Source organism: Tupaia chinensis, unplaced genomic scaffold (genome assembly GCF_000334495.1).
Source record: "Tupaia chinensis unplaced genomic scaffold, TupChi_1.0 Scaffold000251_1, whole genome shotgun sequence".
NCBI classification, from domain to species: domain Eukaryota; kingdom Metazoa; phylum Chordata; class Mammalia; order Scandentia; family Tupaiidae; genus Tupaia; species Tupaia belangeri.
The window spans coordinates 4,504,296-4,523,779 of NW_006159731.1; the positions used below are offsets into that span (position 1 = coordinate 4,504,296).

Consider the following 19,484-nt stretch of genomic DNA (forward strand, 5'->3'; position numbering starts at 1 on the left):
TATATATTTGTATGCTGTAATGATGTATAGTGAATGAATGTAAATAAATAAATTCAAATTAAAAATAAATGAAGTTGAACCAGTAACTTAAAGGGAAAAGAAATGCCCTGTTAGACTTTCAAACAAAGTGAAATTCCTAATCCTATAGTAATCATTAATGAATCAATGAACCAACTTAGCCTTTTGATTAGAGCCAATTATGCTTGTTTTCAATTTATTACAAATTGAATTAACCCAAATTCACATTAAATCAGAGTTTAGTACCATGCTAAAAAATAAAAAAATTAATATAAGTTCTAATAAAAATTTAAAAATAATAGCATACATATATTCTCCATGCCACAATAAGTACCTTAGACCTAATATAGCTTGGTATTTGGTTCAATCACCTTCAAGTTAATGACAGGAAGCTTTTCAACATCTTGACTCAACAGAGAAAATTTAAAGTGTCTTCACAGACTGTACTCACAAGATAGAAGCAAGAGAGCCATCTGTTAATGGGAAATTTAAAGCTCAGTAGTCATGGGACCATGTTAATATTCTGGGAAACTATATGGAGTAAAAAATAGGCAACAATCATACAAATGCTTTGGTTAAGTTCAGAGGAAATAATAATAAAGATAATTAATTTATCATTTCTTTATGGAGCCATAAATTCTTTTAACTAGACTGTTTAGATTTCTTGACATAATTAAAATCTTTACCTACAGTACTTTATTACTATAAAATGCTCAGCTGCTTAAATCAGTAATAAATAAATAAAATAATTAAAATAAGGCTCTCCAGCTCACAGATATCCTTTTTCCCATTTTTCTGAGTCAGGTAGAACTTATGGGAAGAACTAATAGGAGTTGTGGTTCTGGACACAACTCATGCCAAAAACAGAAACTAATCCTTTGAGAGTCGTCCAATAGACTAAGGAAAGATTTGTGCAAGAGGGATAAAAGGAATTTTGCTTACATACCAGACTTTGAAATGGAATTGAGAAGTAATAAGAAAGAGAAGGCAGGCAAGGTATTGTAGGACATGTAACAAACTGGAGAACATGATGGAAAATGTAAAGGAGAAACAAACCCAAGTTTATAGTAATAAGTTATCAAAATAAATATATACAAGGTAAAAATAAGGAGAGCAAGAAATAAAAATGTCATTATGATGATAGTAAGTATATTATAAAACACAAAGAATGCATTAACAACAGTTCATATTTAGGAAAGTCAAATCACTGAACTACATATTTAGAAAGGTCAAATCATTGAACTACACAACAGAACAACTCTACTAGTTTGGAAACCTTAAAGAAATAAATTATGTGGACCAGCAGGTGGCATGATAGTTAAGGGTGCTAGACTCCCACATGGTCAATTACAGTTTGAATCCTAGGCCTGGTGGCTTTGCTTTTTCACTTTCCCTCACTCACTCTCTCTCTCTCACTCTGTCCCCCTGTGGTCAGATTAAAATAATTTAATTAAATTTTTAAATATGCTTTAAAAAGGGAAAGAAATTATGTTCTTGAACTTTAATATATGATAAATAATTTGAAACAAATTAATTATAATGGTGTCAAGTACTAACCTATAAATTAAATGCACTAGTAATACAAATTCTTTTTATTACTACTTTTATAAAATTTGATGATTCTCATTGAGAAGAACACTGCACAGAAATAACCAAGTATATTTAGAAAAACAACAATGAAGTATGATTTGACTTGCCAGATAATACAAGGGGATTTGGAAAAGTATGTAGAAAAATAGAGTTATAGTACAAGGTTATTTTATTGGCCAAAAAAATTGAAATCTATGCACATTTTTCATAATACACAATTTCCATAAACCTTTATAAGGTCCCTCATATGCTACAATAATTAAAATCATGGTATTAGTACAGGCATGGAAGCACAAATCAAACAAATAGTATAGATCAGTGTACAGAAACAGACCATATCAATGTGTAGATTTATTACAGAATAAAGACATAATTTCAAATGAGTGATAAAATGCCAGATGGACTATTCAATAAATAATATTAAGATAACTGGCAACTTTTCAAGGAAGAAGAATGTTTCATTCCCCTTCTAAAACAGTTATAATACATATTAAGAACTTCAAATGGATTTTAAAATAGATGTATACACAAACAACACATAATGTATGTATATATGTAATTGCACAAAAACAGAATAAAATATAAAAGAATTCATAACTTTCAGGTTATACATGTAATAAAAGACTCTTGCAAGCCAAAACAAATTATCATCCAAAAAAGAGAGCAGATAAGAGCATGACAGATCTTTTTCTTTCAAAAAAAAAGTTTTTTTGGCTATAGGGTGTGTGCACTCGCCATAGAGATAGAGACAGAAAGAAAGTGAAAAATCACACCCCACTCCTGGGGGGAATGGCCACACCGCAATCCCTTCTCCATTCTCCTCCTGGGATTTTGGGCATGCACACTCATGCACCTGGCAAGATTTTGAAGCCACTTGAGTCCGGCACCCAAACCTGAACTTCAGTCAGTCATGCGTGTGTTCAGCAACGTAATCACTGTCCATCTGCTGGGAAATAGACCAACTACTTAAAAAACCACAAACTACCAAAACTCCTACAAGGAGAAATAATCTGAATAGGCCTATATTTATTAGGTATCAAATCAGTAACTAATAAACTTCTAGACACAGGTGCAGTGGTGCAGAAGATAGGGCACCAGCAGACAATACTGGTAATATACAAGGCCCAGGCTCAGACCTAGAGTTGACCTGAACATACCAGGTGTGCCCAAATGTTCCTGTGATCCTGGCTAGCTGAGAGATGAGAAAAAAATTGTAGCATTGCAAAAAAACCACTTTCCCCCAGACAATAAATAAAATGAACTTTAGGAGAAAAATAAAAAGTGGGCCAATCAGGTATGTGGAGGTTAAGGCAGCTGGATCACAAGTCTGACTGCATGGTTTGAGTCCCAGATTCAGCAGCTTGAACAACATGCCAGATGTGTGTGCATGTGTGCCCAAAATCCTCAGAGAAGAATGGAAGAGACCGGACTGTAGCATGGCCATTCCTCTGAAAGGGATTCTTTCTCACTTTCTCTCTCTCCAGCAAGCACACATGCCCTACAGCAATTTTTTTAAAGAAGAAAAGAGAAAGAAAGCACCCAGCCTAAACAGTTTCCTGACAAGTTCTAATAAATATAAGGAAGAAATTATTTATCATCAATATAATTTCTTCCAGGAAACAGAGGCAAAAGAACACATCAAAACTTATTATCCTAGTAGCAGAACTAGATAAAGGCATTACAATACAGGAAACTACAAACCAATTCTCTTATGAACAGAGATGCACAAAAATCAACAACTAATTAGCACAGTGCATCCAACAATATATAAAAGATCCTTATACCAAAACCGGGTGGAATTTATTCCAACTATGTAAGGCTGGTTCCATATTCAAGAATCAATAAATGTATTTTAACACAACAAGCTAACAAAGAAAAATGACATGATCATGTTAATTGTCACGCAAAAGTCATCTGACAAAAATCCAAAACCCAAGCTAAAAACTCTCAGCAAACTATAAACAGAGGGGACCTTCCAACACTGGATAAAGAACATATACAGAAAGCCTATACAATATGTTTTGTTTTTGTTTTTGTTTTTAATTTGCCAGAGGTCATTTGTGCTCATCAGAGAGAGAGTGAGAAGGCACTTCCTGCAGGGAATGGTCACACTGTACTCTTCCTCTTCCATTTTTCCCTCCTTCTAGAATTTTAGACACGTGTGCATATATGCCAGGCATGTTTTGCAAAACACCCAATCCTGGACTTTAGCCATGCAATTGGCCATGTGGGATCCAGTCATCTTAACCACATGACTAGTTGGTCCATTTACATAGCATTTAATAGTAAAAAACTAGAATCCCCCCCTCCATATTAGGAATAAAAATAAGAACACTCTCTCTAGTCACTCCTCTACTAAGGTCCTAGCTAAATCCCAGCTAATGAAATAAGACAAGCAAAGGAAATGACTATGCATACTGCAAAGGAAAAAATAAAACTGTGTTTGTTTATAGATGACATCATTATCTACGTAGAAAAATCCCAAATAAGCAACAAAAAATTTCCTGTTACTAATAATTATTATAATAGTCAGGTTGTAGGATTCAAATGTTAACATACCAAAACAAAGAACCAGATGAGGTGGCACGCTTCTAAGACACTGTGTTCTGCTGGGACCACGTGTAAGGCCCACATTCAATTCCTGGTCTACCAAACTAAAAGCCAATCAGAATACAGCTGGATCTAGTCTTATAAAGAAAAAAACAAAAACAAAAAAATGTGCTGGTGCTATGGCCTGGTAGTTAGGCAGGCAGATCCCAAATGGCTGACAGTACAGTTCAAGTCCCAGACCCAGTGGCTTGAGAAACAAACTCAATGCATTTGCATACATGTCCAAAATCCCAACAGAATGGAGGAATGGAGAATGAATTGTGGTGTGACTATTTTCCATGGGGGATGCCTTCTCCCTCTCTCTATCCTTCTGCCTTTCAAAGGGGAGCAGAGGGGAGAGAGAGGGAGAATGAGAGAAAGAAAAAAATCAAAGCCAACTGTTTTCCTAACTACCAGTAATGAACAGCCAAAATATGACATCCAAAACACAATACTATTTACATTAGCACCCAAATAAATATTTAAGGTAATTTAACAAAATACGTAAATATCTTTATGAGGAAAACTAGAGGGACCAGCAGTTAGCGTAATGGCTATGTTGCTAGACTCTCACGTAGTCGACCATGGTTCAAGTCCTGGACCTGGTGGTTTAAACTCACGCCGGGCCCGTGTGTGTGCATGCCGAAGATCCCAAGAGGAGAATGGAGGAGAAGGGATTGCCATTCCCCCTGGGAGGTGATTTCTCTCTTTCTGTCTGTCTCTGTCTCTGCCTGTCTGGAGAGCACATGCGCCTTACAGCAAAAATCTCTCCCCCAAAAAAGAAAGAAAACTAGAAAAATCTGATAATGAAAATCACAAAGTATCTAAATAAAAGAAGGGATATCCCATGTTTGTGAATAGAAAGACTTAATGTTGAGATATCAATTCTCTCCAACTTACCCTACGAACTCAACACAATCTCAATCAAACACCCATCAAGTTACTTTATGAATAATGCTGATTCTAAAACACACCCAGCACATGTACGAATGCCCAAAATCCCAAAAGAAGGGAGGAATGGAGAAGAAGGGACCTCAGGTGAACCAGTCCCATGGCAGTGCTTGCTCGCATTCCCTACTGACCCCCAATCCCTTTGTCTCCAGTGAGCACACATGCCTCTGGCAAACTTCTTTCGAGTCAAGTTCAAATTAAAAATAAATGGCAATTCATTTACCTATAACAGCTATACTATTAATAAATGTTTGCTACCTATAATCCATTCTATAGCAATTTTTTAAAATTCAGACATGCATCAGGAAAAATTTAGTAATAAACTAATGTAACTAAAGGTGAGTTATTCATAAAAGAAATACTGGAAATATCCTATACTACTGAGCAAGCAGTGTCCACTTGAAATATAGTATATTTTTTAAAAAAACAAAGCAAGCTGGGCCAGTGGCGTGGTGGTTGAGACACTGGACTCCCACAGGGCTGACCCCAGTTTAAGTCCCAGTTCAAGTCTCAACTGAAACCTAGTTTGATGTATAAGCATGATGTAACCTAATCTAAAAGTATATCCTGGTAACCAGCAACCAAGCCTCAATCAGTCACACCAGCCGAGCTTTAGTCTACCATAGGCTGTCAATCAGATCCTGACCATTTAAGGGAAATAGAAGCTACAGCCAGTGAGGTTGGTTTTGCATGTCATTGTATGTTACTTTCTCTTCTCTGACTATAAATCTAAACCACACACGAGGTGGGTGGGGCATTCTGAGCTAATTTTGGCCAAGAATATTGACTGGTGGGACCAGCAGATAACAATGGTTATGTCATAGAACCCCCACGCAGTCAACTTCAGTTTGAGTTCTGGACCCAGCAGCTTCAAACTGCCAGGCTCAAGTGTGTGTGTGCCCAAATTCCTGAGAGAATGAAAGAGAAGGGATTGCAGTATGGCCATTCCCCCAGGGAGTGATTTCCCACTTTCTGTCTCTCTGTTTCTGTCTCTCTAGTGAATGCACGTGCCCCATAGTAAACATCTCTCAAATGTCTCTCTAGTGAATGCACGTGCCCCATAGTGGGGCAAAAAAAAAAAGGTAAAAATGTTGACTGGTTGTCGAACCTATTTCTTATTTGAATTAACATTGTTAAATTAAATGGTCTCAGTTTTTTTTTTTAATACCATGTATGTGTGCTAAAATGCTTGAATGAAAACTGCATGGGATGCAGTACCTTTAGGTATTAGTATAAAAAGATGGTAATGAAATCATGGTAGATAATGAGATACAGGGAGAGTGTATTAGCTGCTGTAACAACTTACCACAAGTCAATAGATTAAAACAATATAAATTTATTCTCTTGTTTTGGAAGTAAGAGCCAGAAATGAATCTATATCAATGCGTCATTAGAGCCGAGTCCTTGAGTATCCAAGAAGAATCTATTCCTTGCCTCTTCTAGTGGCTAGAAACTGCTAGCATTTCTTGGCATGTGGTCACACCACTGCAGTCTGCTTCCAATTCTACACTGTATTGTCCTCCAACTCCTACAACCTTATAAGGACCATTGCGATTTTTTAAAAGAATTGTTTATTTTATTTATTATTTTTTAGTTTGACCAGAGAGAAAGAAAAAAAGGGAAAGAAAGTAAGAAAGCAAGCTGCCAGGTCGAAGACTCGAACTGTGATCAGCCATGTGAGGACCTAGGGCCATAACCACCACACCATGTGCTGGCCCAGGACCTTTATAATTACATCAGGCTCACCAGGATAATCTACATAGCTCAAGGTCTTCAACTTAACGGCATATATAAAGTCCCTTTTGCCATATAAGGTAACATTCATAGATTCTGGGGATTACAACGTGGACTATAGGGAGGCATTATTCAGACTATGGCAGAGAATATACAAAAAATAAAGGTAATAATAATTACTTTATTCTTAAATTAGATAGTAGTTTTACAAGAATTCATTTTGCTATTATGCTTTTATATACACATATAGAGAGAACATACATATGTATATAAAAATTATATAAGTTAAAGCATTTTAGAAGAGTCAAGAGATATAAATCAAACTGAGAAATATTGACAGTTTAAGGTATAGGCAAACGATGATAAATATTCTAAGGAAACTGAGACGGAGGACAGTCAAAAACAGAAGTCAAAAGAGTCTTCTGAGAATGAGAAAGTTATCTTTTTGGAATGAAAAGGTCACATAAAATAAGAACTGAGAAGAGTCTATTCAATTTAGCAACAGGGTCACTGTCGACCTTGATGAAAGCTATTTCAGTGGATAGTGGATGCCAAAGATAGAATGCACAGGGTTGAGAAGTGCATGGGAGGTCACAATCTGGAAAAAGCCAGGTGCAAAAAATTCTTTTATATACTCACGAATAAAATATTGCAAATAAATAAAACAAGATCCAGATGTTGTGATAATCCAGGAAAAGAAATTGGAATCTAGGCAAGATTTACAAAAGCAGGGGCGGGGGAGGTAGAGAAGGGAGATAAAGGAAGGAAAAAGGAAAACTAAAGCTACAGAAGAAAGAATAGTAATGATGGTAGTAATAAGGACAATGACAATGTTGTTCTAATTTATTAGACACTTGGCATAGGCCAGACACTATACTATAAACCTCACATACATTTTTTTTTTTTTGGGAGAGTTTTTTGATACAGGGCACGTGCACTCGCCAGAGAGACAGAGAGTGAGAAATCACCCCCAGGGGGGATTCTCCAAGAGGAGAATCCCTTCTCCTCCATTCTCCTCTTGGGATCTTGGGCACACACACACAGGATGATGTCCTTGTTTATTTTTTCCCAAGGATTATGTCCATTTTACAGAACAGTAAACAGGAATAAAAAAAGGCACAGAGCTAGGTAGTCTCAGGGCTACGATTTAAATGTAAGAGTTGACTCCAAAACCTGTGCTCCTAATTATTGAGTTATTGAAAAAGTTGTTACATATTTTTTCTATGCAAAATGCATTATAACTTTTCCGACAACCCAAATGTACACTGGACTGATTTGATGATTCAATAAAGTGTTAAAGTATAAGAAGGCTAAGAATATGTTAGGTCATTGGGAACATCATAACATATTTTTCTGTGTTTTTCTACAAAAAAAAATGTGTGATGATGTTCCCGATGACCCAATAGCTTAATAGCATGACAACATCAAGGATTAACAGAAAATCTCTTATGTGTTTCTCAAAGCTAGAGACAAGAGCACACTCATAAGAGATCAAGGGAGTCCGCCACACTGATTGTTTGAATTCAAAGCCAAATGATAATAAGTTAGGGACAAAAAATAAAAGTAAGCCCTAGTTTCAACTCTGATGAAGGGCCACTTATCAGCAGTAACTAAGATGGACTAAAACAATGGACTTCATCAGCAACAGAGAAAAAATCATTTTAAGTCTCCGCTAAAGGGAGAGGAAACTGAAATTTGTGAAATAACCTCAGATTACATGTTGTATCCATCCCAGTGCTAACTATGCACTAAAATCGTATTATTTAGACATTAATAAGATGGAAAACAGGGCTACCACCATAATAATCAATCAGAGAGAAGGGTGTGACAGGAACAGTACCCTATAAGACAACTGTTGACAAAAATTCTCTTAAGAATCTTTTAAGAAATACCAATGAAGACAAAATACAAGCTCAATCAGGGAATGAGATTATTTAGGTCACTGGCCTTATCTTTCCCGTTATCAAAATAAAAGTACACTCTGAAGGTTGATCTTCCTTTGCTGGCATGTTATACAAGTCTCTGCTCAATTACCTCGGTAACAGTATCTAAATAGTCTACTGTCATAAAATCTGTCAACAAACAATCATATAAAACCATCTCTCCCCATGAGAACTTCTATTATCATTTATAGTTGAATTGTAAGACCCCAGTTTCCAGATCCTCTGTCATGTCCTTCAGAATAGGTGAAACCAGCAAATTCCAATAACCAAGAATTATCTTAGAACCCTGCAAATATATCAAATTATTGCCAGTAAACATTCTAAAATGAGAGTATTCATTTTAATGAGATGAAATAACATACATAATTACCTCAGTGCCTAAGTGTTCAATAAACAAGAATTATTAGAACTGTTATTATTGACACCAAAAAAAAAAGAAGAAAGTTAGAGACTCTTGAATTATAAAGCCTATAACAGACAACTTTGGTGTTCTCCATCAAACTGGAGAGGAGTTGACATCTCTAACTAAAAAGGAATAAGGGCCTATGGACAAAATGTTCAAGCTTTCTACCTTTCAAATAAGGAATACTAAGAAGCAATCTGTATACTTCTCAGGAGGTTCAGTGCAACTGAGCCTCTAACTACTCACAGCAACAATCACAGTATCACACATTTTTCTTCCTTTCTGTCTCACCCTTGGGAATCCTACTCTACTTCCTAGATCAACTCACACTCATATACATGACTCAGACTCGACTCTAGAAGACTAGACAGACGCCTTCACAATATGCTGAAAAATAAATATCTAGTATTTGCCTGAACCCTGCCAACTCTCGAAGCAAATGTTCCGAGAACATATAGCCTAGTTAGGTCTATAGAAATGCAGCCTTTTGAAATTATTAGGTAAAGAACACGAATATGTGTTGAATGAGTAAAAAACTAGCAAAGTCCTAGAGTATGCTAGCGAAAAAAGTAGGAGGTCAACCTATACAATATATACAAATCGTATTCGTTCCATAAAGATATCATTACATAAAATACTCTTTTTCTTATTTTTTTAATGGGAGGGAGAATTAAAAATTATTTTTGACAGGGTCTCTTCCCATGTCTGTGTCACAACTACCCTGCTCTAGCCTCCCAGTTAGTTAGGATTACAAGCACACTGCCTCTGTGCCAAACCTGTTTAGATTGAGCTGGGAACTAAAACCAAGTCTTTGCCCATGTGGTCACACCCTCGCGTAGCAGCACCCTACCACTTATACCACTACAGCTGGCCTTTCCTATTTTTAATTTTTTTAAAGAATTATTTTATTGAACTTTATTTATTTATTTTTAATTTGACCAGAAAGAGACAGAGCAAGAGAGAGAGAGGGAAAGTGAGAAAGCAAGCCACCAGGTTCAGCATTTGAACCATGGTCAGCCATGTGTCAGTCCAGCGCCCTAACAACCATGCCACCTGCCAGCCCCATTAATCTTAATTTTTGACTGAAAGAACCAGTTTTTATTACACCTGACTTCCAATGTTCCCATGATTTATATTAATATGATACAGCAGTAAAGTAGGATTACAAATATTGAGTATATTAGAGTAAACCCTTGATCTATTTAACCTGATTCAAAGCAAATATTTTCCCAAATTTTTAAACTTGGCATTAGAGAAAGGGATTTTCAGTCCCTCCCTGGTTATAAAGTTGAGATATAAACCTAAAAATTTTTCTAGCAGTTATATCTGTCACACAGGAAAAAAATCCTAAAGTAGTAGCTATCACTCACAGAAAGGCAGGGACAAATAACAGAAAATAGGGAGTGCCTGATAACTCTCTAGCTCTAGTCCCTGAAACTAATAGTTGCATCCTTGCCCTTTCCATTACTTAGTGATATGAATCAACTCCCTCTTACTGCCTATGCGAAGTCATCTCAATTTCTGTATAGAATTACCAGTATTTTCCAGAACTACTATACTTTTTTTAAAAAAAAACTTGCTACAGGGAGCATGTGTTTGCCTGAGAGAGATAGAGAAAGTGAGAAAGCGCTCCCCAGGAAGGGATGACTAAGCTATAATCCCATCTTCTCCATTCTCCTCTGGGATTTTGGGTATGTACACACATGTGCTTAGCATGCTTTTCGAGCCACTACGTATGGGATTCAAACCCCATGGTCAACCATATGGGATCCAGCCACCTTAACCACCATGCCACCAGCTGGCCCTCTTCATACCTCTTCAGAAGATAGCTAATCAAGACGCAGGAAGTTCTAGAGATTCTTACCTTAAATAAAAATATAAGCTCAATAATGTTATAGTTCTCTCCCAGCTCAAACATTGAAAGATGAGGAGATAAACAACTAAAAAAGTTATCCTTTCCTGCCAAAAGAACACTTTTCAACTGCTAAAAATAAATATAAACATTTCAATGTCATATTTTTTAGAAACTGATTAAATACAAAATCTTACCAGAAGTCATGAGATTATTTTATTTCTCCAAATCTCATTTATACTAAGGATATTAACATTGGTTCAAATTCCTAATGTCTAATTAAGTCTAATGGCGTTAGACTTAAAAGACAAAAGTTATAAACTTCATGCAAATTTCTATAAGTATATTGAAGAAATCTCTTGAAAAAGAAGTGTTCTTTCCATACAATGAGTGGTAGTCCTCAAAAGAGCCAAAACATCTGTATTTACTTTAAAGCTCATCAAGACAGACTGACATTTTTAGGAGAAGCATATGGCTTGCTGAACAGTCATCTAGAACAGGATCTTTTGTCTAGTAAGCCGTATTCAAGGACCATTTACTTATGTATAGAGTGGCTCAATAAAGGAATGAACATATTTTTGAGACCTAGAAAACACAAAGAAATAACTCTCCATCTACCTTTAAGGGCATAGTAAAACTACTACAAAAGCAGTCAGATCTTCACACTGACAGTGCTCTCAACATCTGAAACAATTCTAAGAAATCACTGAAACAAAAGAACTCTAGAGAAGCACGAAACTTTCTCAGAGAACTGTATCAAGCCAAAGGCCATCTCCCTAAAAAAAGGCATTTCCATTTTAAAGGATAAAACACTTTCTTCTTAAAACTTTAAAGGGCAGAGTTCAACAGCTGTGCTATATTAAACCTGAGCCCTTCCAAAAGGAAGAACAAGAGTCTCTAGAGGGGAGTAACATGGCCTGCTTTCTCCAAAATTATCAAAATGCCTTCTTTGCCTGTAAGAAAAGTTTCTCCAAGAAAATGCCTCTATATAGTGCCTGGATGAAAAGCGTAAAATTTAATTTAGATTGGGAAAATATACAAAAATGAAAGCGTTTTTGTTTGTTTCTGGAAATATCCCCCACCTGCCTTCCAAGGAAAAATACATTTCTGAAGTCTTTCAAGATATACCATGGGAACTACTTTAAAAAAAAAAGAGAGAGAAAAGAAAAGAAAAGAAAAGAAAAGAAAAGAAAAGAAAAGAAAAGAAAGAAAGAAAAAATTAGTATTTTTCATCCCTAGCTTCCCATAAGAATCACCCTAAAACCAAGCCTCAACCTAAACTGACAGAATAATACAGATTAGGGCCAGTAAATCCGAATTTTTTTATTCAGATGACAGGTGATTTTGATGTACAGCGAGGGTTCTTAAACAAATGAACTGGAGGGACCAGCAGTTAGCGTAATGGCTATGTCGCTGGACTCCCACGTAGTCAACCGCAGTTCGCGTCCCGGACCCGGTGGCTTAAAACTCATGCCGGGTGTGTGTGCGTGCGTGCCCAAGATCCGGAGAGGAGAATGGAGGAGAAGGGATTGCAGCGTGGCCATCCTCCCTGGGGGGTAATTTCTCACTTTCTGTTTCTCTGTCTGTCTGGCGAGTGCACATGCCCTATGGCAAAAACCTCTCCAAAAAAAAAATGAACTGGAGAAAGATCCCAGAAGGAAATATTAAGTCTAGGGAGTCCACACAAGAAGGTGGACTTTTTAAAGGTCACATCTGAGCTAGTTCTAAAGAATCTAGGGTTATGTATACCTATCAAAATACTGGATAATACTCAAAAGGATAGAATCTGGAACAAGAATTTTGAATTGCTCTTGTCATTACTTAACAGAAAAGATTTAAAAGTTTGTTAAAATATTCAATATTTAGGTAAAAGTGGTTATAAAGTATGTGGCTACTACATCATTCAGGTACAACAGGCTCTGCCACTCTGCAAACTGAAGAAGAAAAGTTCTAAGAACTCAAGTAGTAAATGTAATTATCTGTCAGCCTTAAAAGCCCTCAAATTTTATTCAAAAAAAAGTAAACTATGGCCATCACCAGAGCTTCAGTAAGCATAATTGATTTTACACAAAATTCTAATAGGTTTAGGTTTAGTTGTCTGATATTCAAGCCCATGATAAATGAGCAGGGGTGATAAAACTGCTAAAGGGAAGTAGACCAGTCAAAGGATACAAAAACATTATTAAAAAGCAGACACTTGACAGTTTTTTAAGACAGTAGAATACAGCTACAGTTTTTCCTAATGAATACTAGAATCAGTAACAAAAATAAGAAAAATTATGTTCACTATGCCTTAATACGTTCATCATGTGTATTTTGCTTTAAGAAGATAAAAATGTATAATAATCAAGCCACCTATAGAAAATTTTAACCAAAAACAATTTAAAAATTATGCAAAGACTCCTTAAAAATAAAAATAAATAACTCTCACTCCACCAAAAGAGCAGTAGAGTAAAAGTAAAGAGCATCAGACAGCTTCCTGGATAAATAACATACCTTGCCTAAAAGGCAGCAAAAACAGAGAAGACCTTGAGGTTTTAATTTGCTACAATAGTACCAGACACAATTCCTCATTGCAGAAGTCAATACAGTCACTAAAACTGCTACAGCAAGCTATTTCCTAGCAATGTAAAGGTAAGAGTTTCACTTCTGTACTTGTTTCCTCATCTGAAAAAGGAGAATTAAAACACCTGCCTTCAAAAGATCCCTGTGGGAAACACATGAGATAACGTAGTGAAATCGCTGGTGGCTGATATACAGGAAGTCACAAATAAATATTACCAATTTGTGCTCAGAATAAATACCATAAAAATGATTCTCAATGTTTACCAAGGTATGTATTTTAGAACTTGATTCTTTTCATTTTAAATTGTCCATATTCAGGGGCCAGCAGGTGGTGTGGTAGTTAAGGTGCTGGACTCCCACATGGCCAACCATGGTTCAAGTCCCGGACTTGGTGGCTGGCCTTCTCACTCTCCCTATTTTTCTGGTCAGATTGAATAAAAATAATAAATAATTTTTTAAAAAAGGAAAGAAATTGTCCATATTCAGTATAATCTACATTCCATCTAAGTGTTTTATTTACCCCACCCCAAAGAGACCTCTTCTAGCAGGTATTACACAAAAGCCAAGCTGCTCCACCTTTCTCAAGTCTCATCTATTATTAACTTTTAAAAACTCCAAGTAAGGGGCTGGCAGGTGGTATGGTGGTTAAGAGCGCTGGACTCCCACATAGCCAACCGCATTGGGGTCCTGGACCTGGAGGCTTGCTTTCTCACTTTCCCTCTCTCACTCTGTCCCTTGCTCTGTCCCTCACTGGTCAAATTAAAATAAAGGAAGAAAGAAAATAATTCTTTAAAATATAAAGTGAACCCAAAATTAAAAAAAAAAAAAATACTCCAAGTAAAATTAGTTACTCTTATTCCAAAAATCCTCTCATGTTCTGAATGAGTACCCTTTCCCAAATAAATGTATTCCCATCTCTTGCCTTTTTTTTAAAGAATTATTTTAATTTTATTTATTGCAATTGTATTTTAATTTGATCAGAGAGAGACCAAAAATAGAGAGAGAGGGAAAGTGAGAAAGCAAGTCACCAGGTCTGGGACTTAAATAGCAGTTGGCCACATGAGAGTCCAGCACCTTAACCACCATGCCACCTGCTGGCCTGTAACTCTTGCTTTTTATAAATCTGAATACAAAAGATGAGTTAGAACACTTGTCAAAGTGTACCAGTACAAAATCTATCTGTTAGACATGTTCAATATAGAAGTTAACAGAGTTCTAAATGAATACCTTAAACTCAAAGCACTGCAAATAATTTAAAAAGAAAATGGATTGTAGATACTTTATATTCACATTTATACAAGTTAGTGCTAACCTGGCTTTCACTGATGAGGTTATTCATAGAAATATTGCCTATGTCGTGTGTGTCAATGTCCAAATCCTAACAAGATGGAGAAATGGAGAAGGAACTGTAGCGAGACCATGCCCCATGGGGCATGGTTTCTCTCTTTCTGTCTCAACCTAGCAAGTGCACATGCCCTCTGGCAATTTAAAAACCAACCAAAAGAAAGAAGATAGTAAAAATAGCTGCCCCTTAGTGAGCCAGTACCCTGGTTACCACATGGCCAACCATGCGGTTTGAGTCCCACACCAGGCGGCTTGAGAAACACACTGGGTGTGCATGTGTGTGCATGCATGCATATATGTATCTGTGCATACGTGTGTATATCTATGGCCAAAATCTCAAAAACGGGGAGAGACAAAGAAGAAGAGATTGCAGAATGACTATTCCCCACGGGGGGAGGGGATGCTTTCTCACTTCTTCCCCCTTTCTGGCTCTCTCTAGCAAGGGCAGAGAGACAAATTGTTTGAAAAAGTAGCTGTCTCTGGGCTGGCAGGTAGTGTGATGGTTAAGGCAGCTGGACTCCTACATAGCTGATGGTGGTTCGAGTTCTGGACCTGGCAGCTTGCTTTCTCACTTTCCTTCTCTCTCTCTCAGGTCAACTTCAATAAAATAAAAAATAATGACAATGAATAAAATTAAATAATTCTTAAAAAAAAAAAAAGTAACTGCCCCTCAGGAATTAATTTTTCCAGCTTATCTGAAGTATAAACCAATTTATTGGCCTTTTATGTCCTAAATGTTTCTCAAATTTGGACTGAGCCTGTTTCCCATATAAGTTGTAATATATATACAGAACTGTTATCAATCACTGACTGTCCTTTGCAGACTAATTTCTTATTAGATTACCTAATTGTGAAAAAGGAAAAAGCAACAGAAAAAAGCCAGAGACCAGAGCACAAATAAGCTTCACAAAGAAGTCCCGTACACTTAATCCCCACCAGTCATTAATTAATACCCTCTAAATATCTGCTACCCTAAAGAGCTATGTTTGAGGTAAAGACCTAGTCCAAATGGGGAAGTCACAAGACAGGGCTAGGTGAGATATGTACATATAAATATGTTGAAAATTAAAAACACTGAGATCAGCAGTTGGTGTAATGGCTATGTTGCTGGACTCCCACGTAGTCGACCACAGTTTGAGTCCTGGACCTGGTGGCTTAAATTCGTGCCAGGCAGGTGTGCGAACGTGCCCAAGATTCGAGAGAATGGAGGAGAAGGGATTACGGTGTGGCCATCCCCACTGAGGGGTGATTTCTCACGTTCTGTCTGTCCTCCTGTCTTTCTGGCAAGAGCACATGCCCTATAGCAAAAACCTCTCCAAAAATAAATAAACGGTAAAAACACCACTGAATCAAATATCTGAAGCACTGCTGATTTGAAAGAGAATGTTGTTGGGGCTGGCAGGTGGCTTGGTGGTTAAGGGTGCTGGACTCCCACATGGCTGACCATGGTTCAAGTCCTGGACCTGACAGCTTACCTTCTCGCTCTCCCTCGTCAAGTTTAAATAAATAAATAAAAAGTTAAATAAAATCTTTTTTAAAAATGTGTTCTATTGGGAACCAGCAGTTAGCGTAATGGCTATGTCGCTGGACTCCCACGTAGTCGACCGCGGTTCGTGTCCTGGACCCGGTGGCTTAAAACTCACACCGGGCGCGTGTGCGTGCGTGCCCAAGATCCCGAGAGGAGAATGGAGAAGGGATTGCGGCGTGACCATCCCCCCTGGGGGGTGATTTCTCGCTTTCTGTCTCTCTGTCTGTCGGGCGAGCGCACGCGCCCTACAGTGAAAACTCTCTCCAAAAAAAAAAAAAAAAGTGTTCTATTTAAAAAAAATAAAAAAAAGAAAGAGAATGCTGTTTTCTCTGGCAGGTTAATACTCTAGTTATACTTAGTCTGGAAAATCCCTTAGGAAAGTAAGGATAAATGTAAACAATTTATCCAGTTTTCCCTCCTCTCACTAATAGTCCAGAGAAATGAGAGGGGCTGGCATGTGGCGTGGTGATTAAGGGCACTGGATCCCACATGGCCAACGGCAGTTTGAGTACGGGATCTGGTGGCTTGCTTTCTGTCTCTCTCTCTGTCCCTTTGTGGTCATATTAAAAGAAGTAAATAAATAAAGTTAAATAAAATATTCTTTTAAAAAAGGGGAAAAAAAAAACCACACAAAAACAAAAACAGAGGGATGAGAAGCACCTGGAAACTGAGCTTCGCTCTAGAGCATAAACTCAGACAACAACTAGGTCAGCTGAGTCATCCGTACTATTTAAATCGTCTTTTCTCTCTTTGGTATATGTTGCTGGGGATTTTAAAATTCATTTTGCCTGTTTGGTTTTTTACTTATACACTACAACTGAACTTGCATACGCTATATGGCAGTGAACTACTACTTTCCACTGACAGTCTCTTTTTTCCTGCTCCCTATTCCCTTCATTACCATGTCCCTTACTTCCACTCTCCCATAGGGCGTGGTGGTGCCTGCCCTGTGGCACTCTCCCATAAAGCACTCCAGTGATCTGAAACGTTATAGCATTTGCAAACTTTTTCCAATCTTACAACATATTTACATGCAGAAACTCTTACACTTGGTTACGTATTAACAGCAATAATTCTCATGTTTCAAAACTCCAATCCCACCTTAACTTCAACTGCTGTTATTTTTGGCAAAGTGTCTGTGACTCTTAGAAATAGTCATGATTTTATTAGCTAGACACCAATGGTCCCCTCAAACCTGTTTTCAGTTCCAGGACTGTTATTATTCGAGAATGCAAAATGAATCCCCATAATGTCCAGGAGAAAGGACCTTAGTTGGGTCGCTGCTATTGTTGAAGTTTTCCATCCGTAAAACACTTACTTACAACTTTATCATTTGCCTCTTCCCAATCTTAGCACCCTTATTTTACAGTGACTCTATGATATGCATAAATCACTCCATGGCCTTCAAGCTTTTTCATAAGCCACCTGCCTATTAAAGAAACCCTCCTCCTTCCAGTGCAATATCTATTTAAAATCTTAATAAGATTCATCTCTAAAAATTCTAATTAATTCGGCCTAACTCCCTTTATATTTTTTAAGGGTAAGTTAACTAGCATTCTACTGATTCTCTTTTCCATGTTAAACCACCCACATTCCCCCACCCCCTTTCTCCCCAGCCAGGATTGCCATCTTTGTTATAGACATTTAATGTAGTCTCCACAGCATACACTGAACAGTGAAAATAGGCCCCTGGTTTACATGTATACTAACAGGCAGTGGCGGTGGTAACAGAACATATTTCATAGATAAAAATGCTCATGTGTCTGTGTGTATGTAGTGTTAGTACCCCGAGAACTTCAGGAAAACTCAGATAAGTCTGGAAACAGAAGATGAAGTCATGGATTGGGGGGAAAAATATCACCCTCAAGAAAATGTTTTCAGGCCAAACAGTAACAACGATCACTGAATTCTTGTGAGGCTTTAATAAACCTGTGGACGAAAACCTTCCCGCTTTGCCACCAGGCTTGAAAAAAATCTGCTTGCAATGTGACTGGCAGTGACGTTTTTACTAACGTGGAATTCCGACCCAGCGTTCCTCCCGCGCACACTGGTGAATAAAACAAACTTTCTGTTCAGAAACCCAATCAATAGCCCCGAAAGCCACGGAAGGGTGACAGGGATTTAACCCTCCATGCAAGACAGGGGAGGTGGGCAAACAGGTGACAAACGCAGGGGAGAGCAACGAGACTGCTCGGCTACTCGGGGGCGAGGGTTCGGCTCGCAGCTCCGCAGGCAACCCCTCCCCACGGACCCCGGCCCGCAGCCACAGGCCACCAGTTTCCAAGAAACCAGAGGTGCCTCCTCCCTCCTCGATGCCCGCCCCACTCGCCGGGCCGGCGCCCACCTCGCGGCCAGTCCCAAGTCCACCCGCCCTCTCCCAAGGCAAGGGTCAGCGGAGGACGCTTTCCCCGCCACCTCCTCCGGCCGCAGCCGCAGAGACTCCGCATCCGTGCAGGGACCTGAGAGGCTGGAAAACGAAGCCTGGCAATTCCGTTACCTGGTGGGAACCCTTGAAACGGAAATGGCAGCTATCGCCACTGCCCTGCTCCCCCACAACGCCTGTCTCAGCGCCACTGACATTGAGCCCGCCGCCATCTTGCTGCAGGCGCACACCGGGGCGGGAGGACGGATCACCGCGAGGGACGAACTTCCTGCGTTTCAAGCTCGTGCGATCGCGGTGCGACCTAGTCGTGGCGGGGGGTGGGGAGCGTTCTTCCTAATACCGAGGTTTAGAAAAGACTCGGAAGGATGGGGTGAGTGGATGAAGCGTTCGGAAGTGCATCAGTGTACATTTTACCCACGGGAAGTGTAATCACTGTGGATTGTTAGAACCGGTTATTTACATTGATAATAAAAAGACCAAAATACTTGAGAACTGAAACACCTGTAACTCATCATTTTTCAAAGAACTCCGACTGTTTGGGACTAAGCCCACTGCAAGAGCCGCAGGGCTCTTAAGGTCCTTGA

The 19,484-nt window shown here is 38.3% G+C and overlaps 1 protein-coding gene across 1 annotated transcript in view; it reads right to left on the reverse strand.

Moving 5' to 3' along the window:
- NDUFS4 (NADH:ubiquinone oxidoreductase subunit S4) overlaps positions 1-19,186 on the reverse strand; it is a 128,107-nt gene extending 108,921 nt beyond the window's left edge. Inside the window, exon 1 of the mRNA XM_006149018.3 lies at positions 19,015-19,186. Coding sequence (XP_006149080.1) covers positions 19,015-19,112 — 98 coding nt within the window. The 5' untranslated portion in view covers positions 19,113-19,186. The remainder of the gene's footprint in view (positions 1-19,014) is intronic.
- Positions 19,187-19,484: the final 298 nt, after the last annotated feature.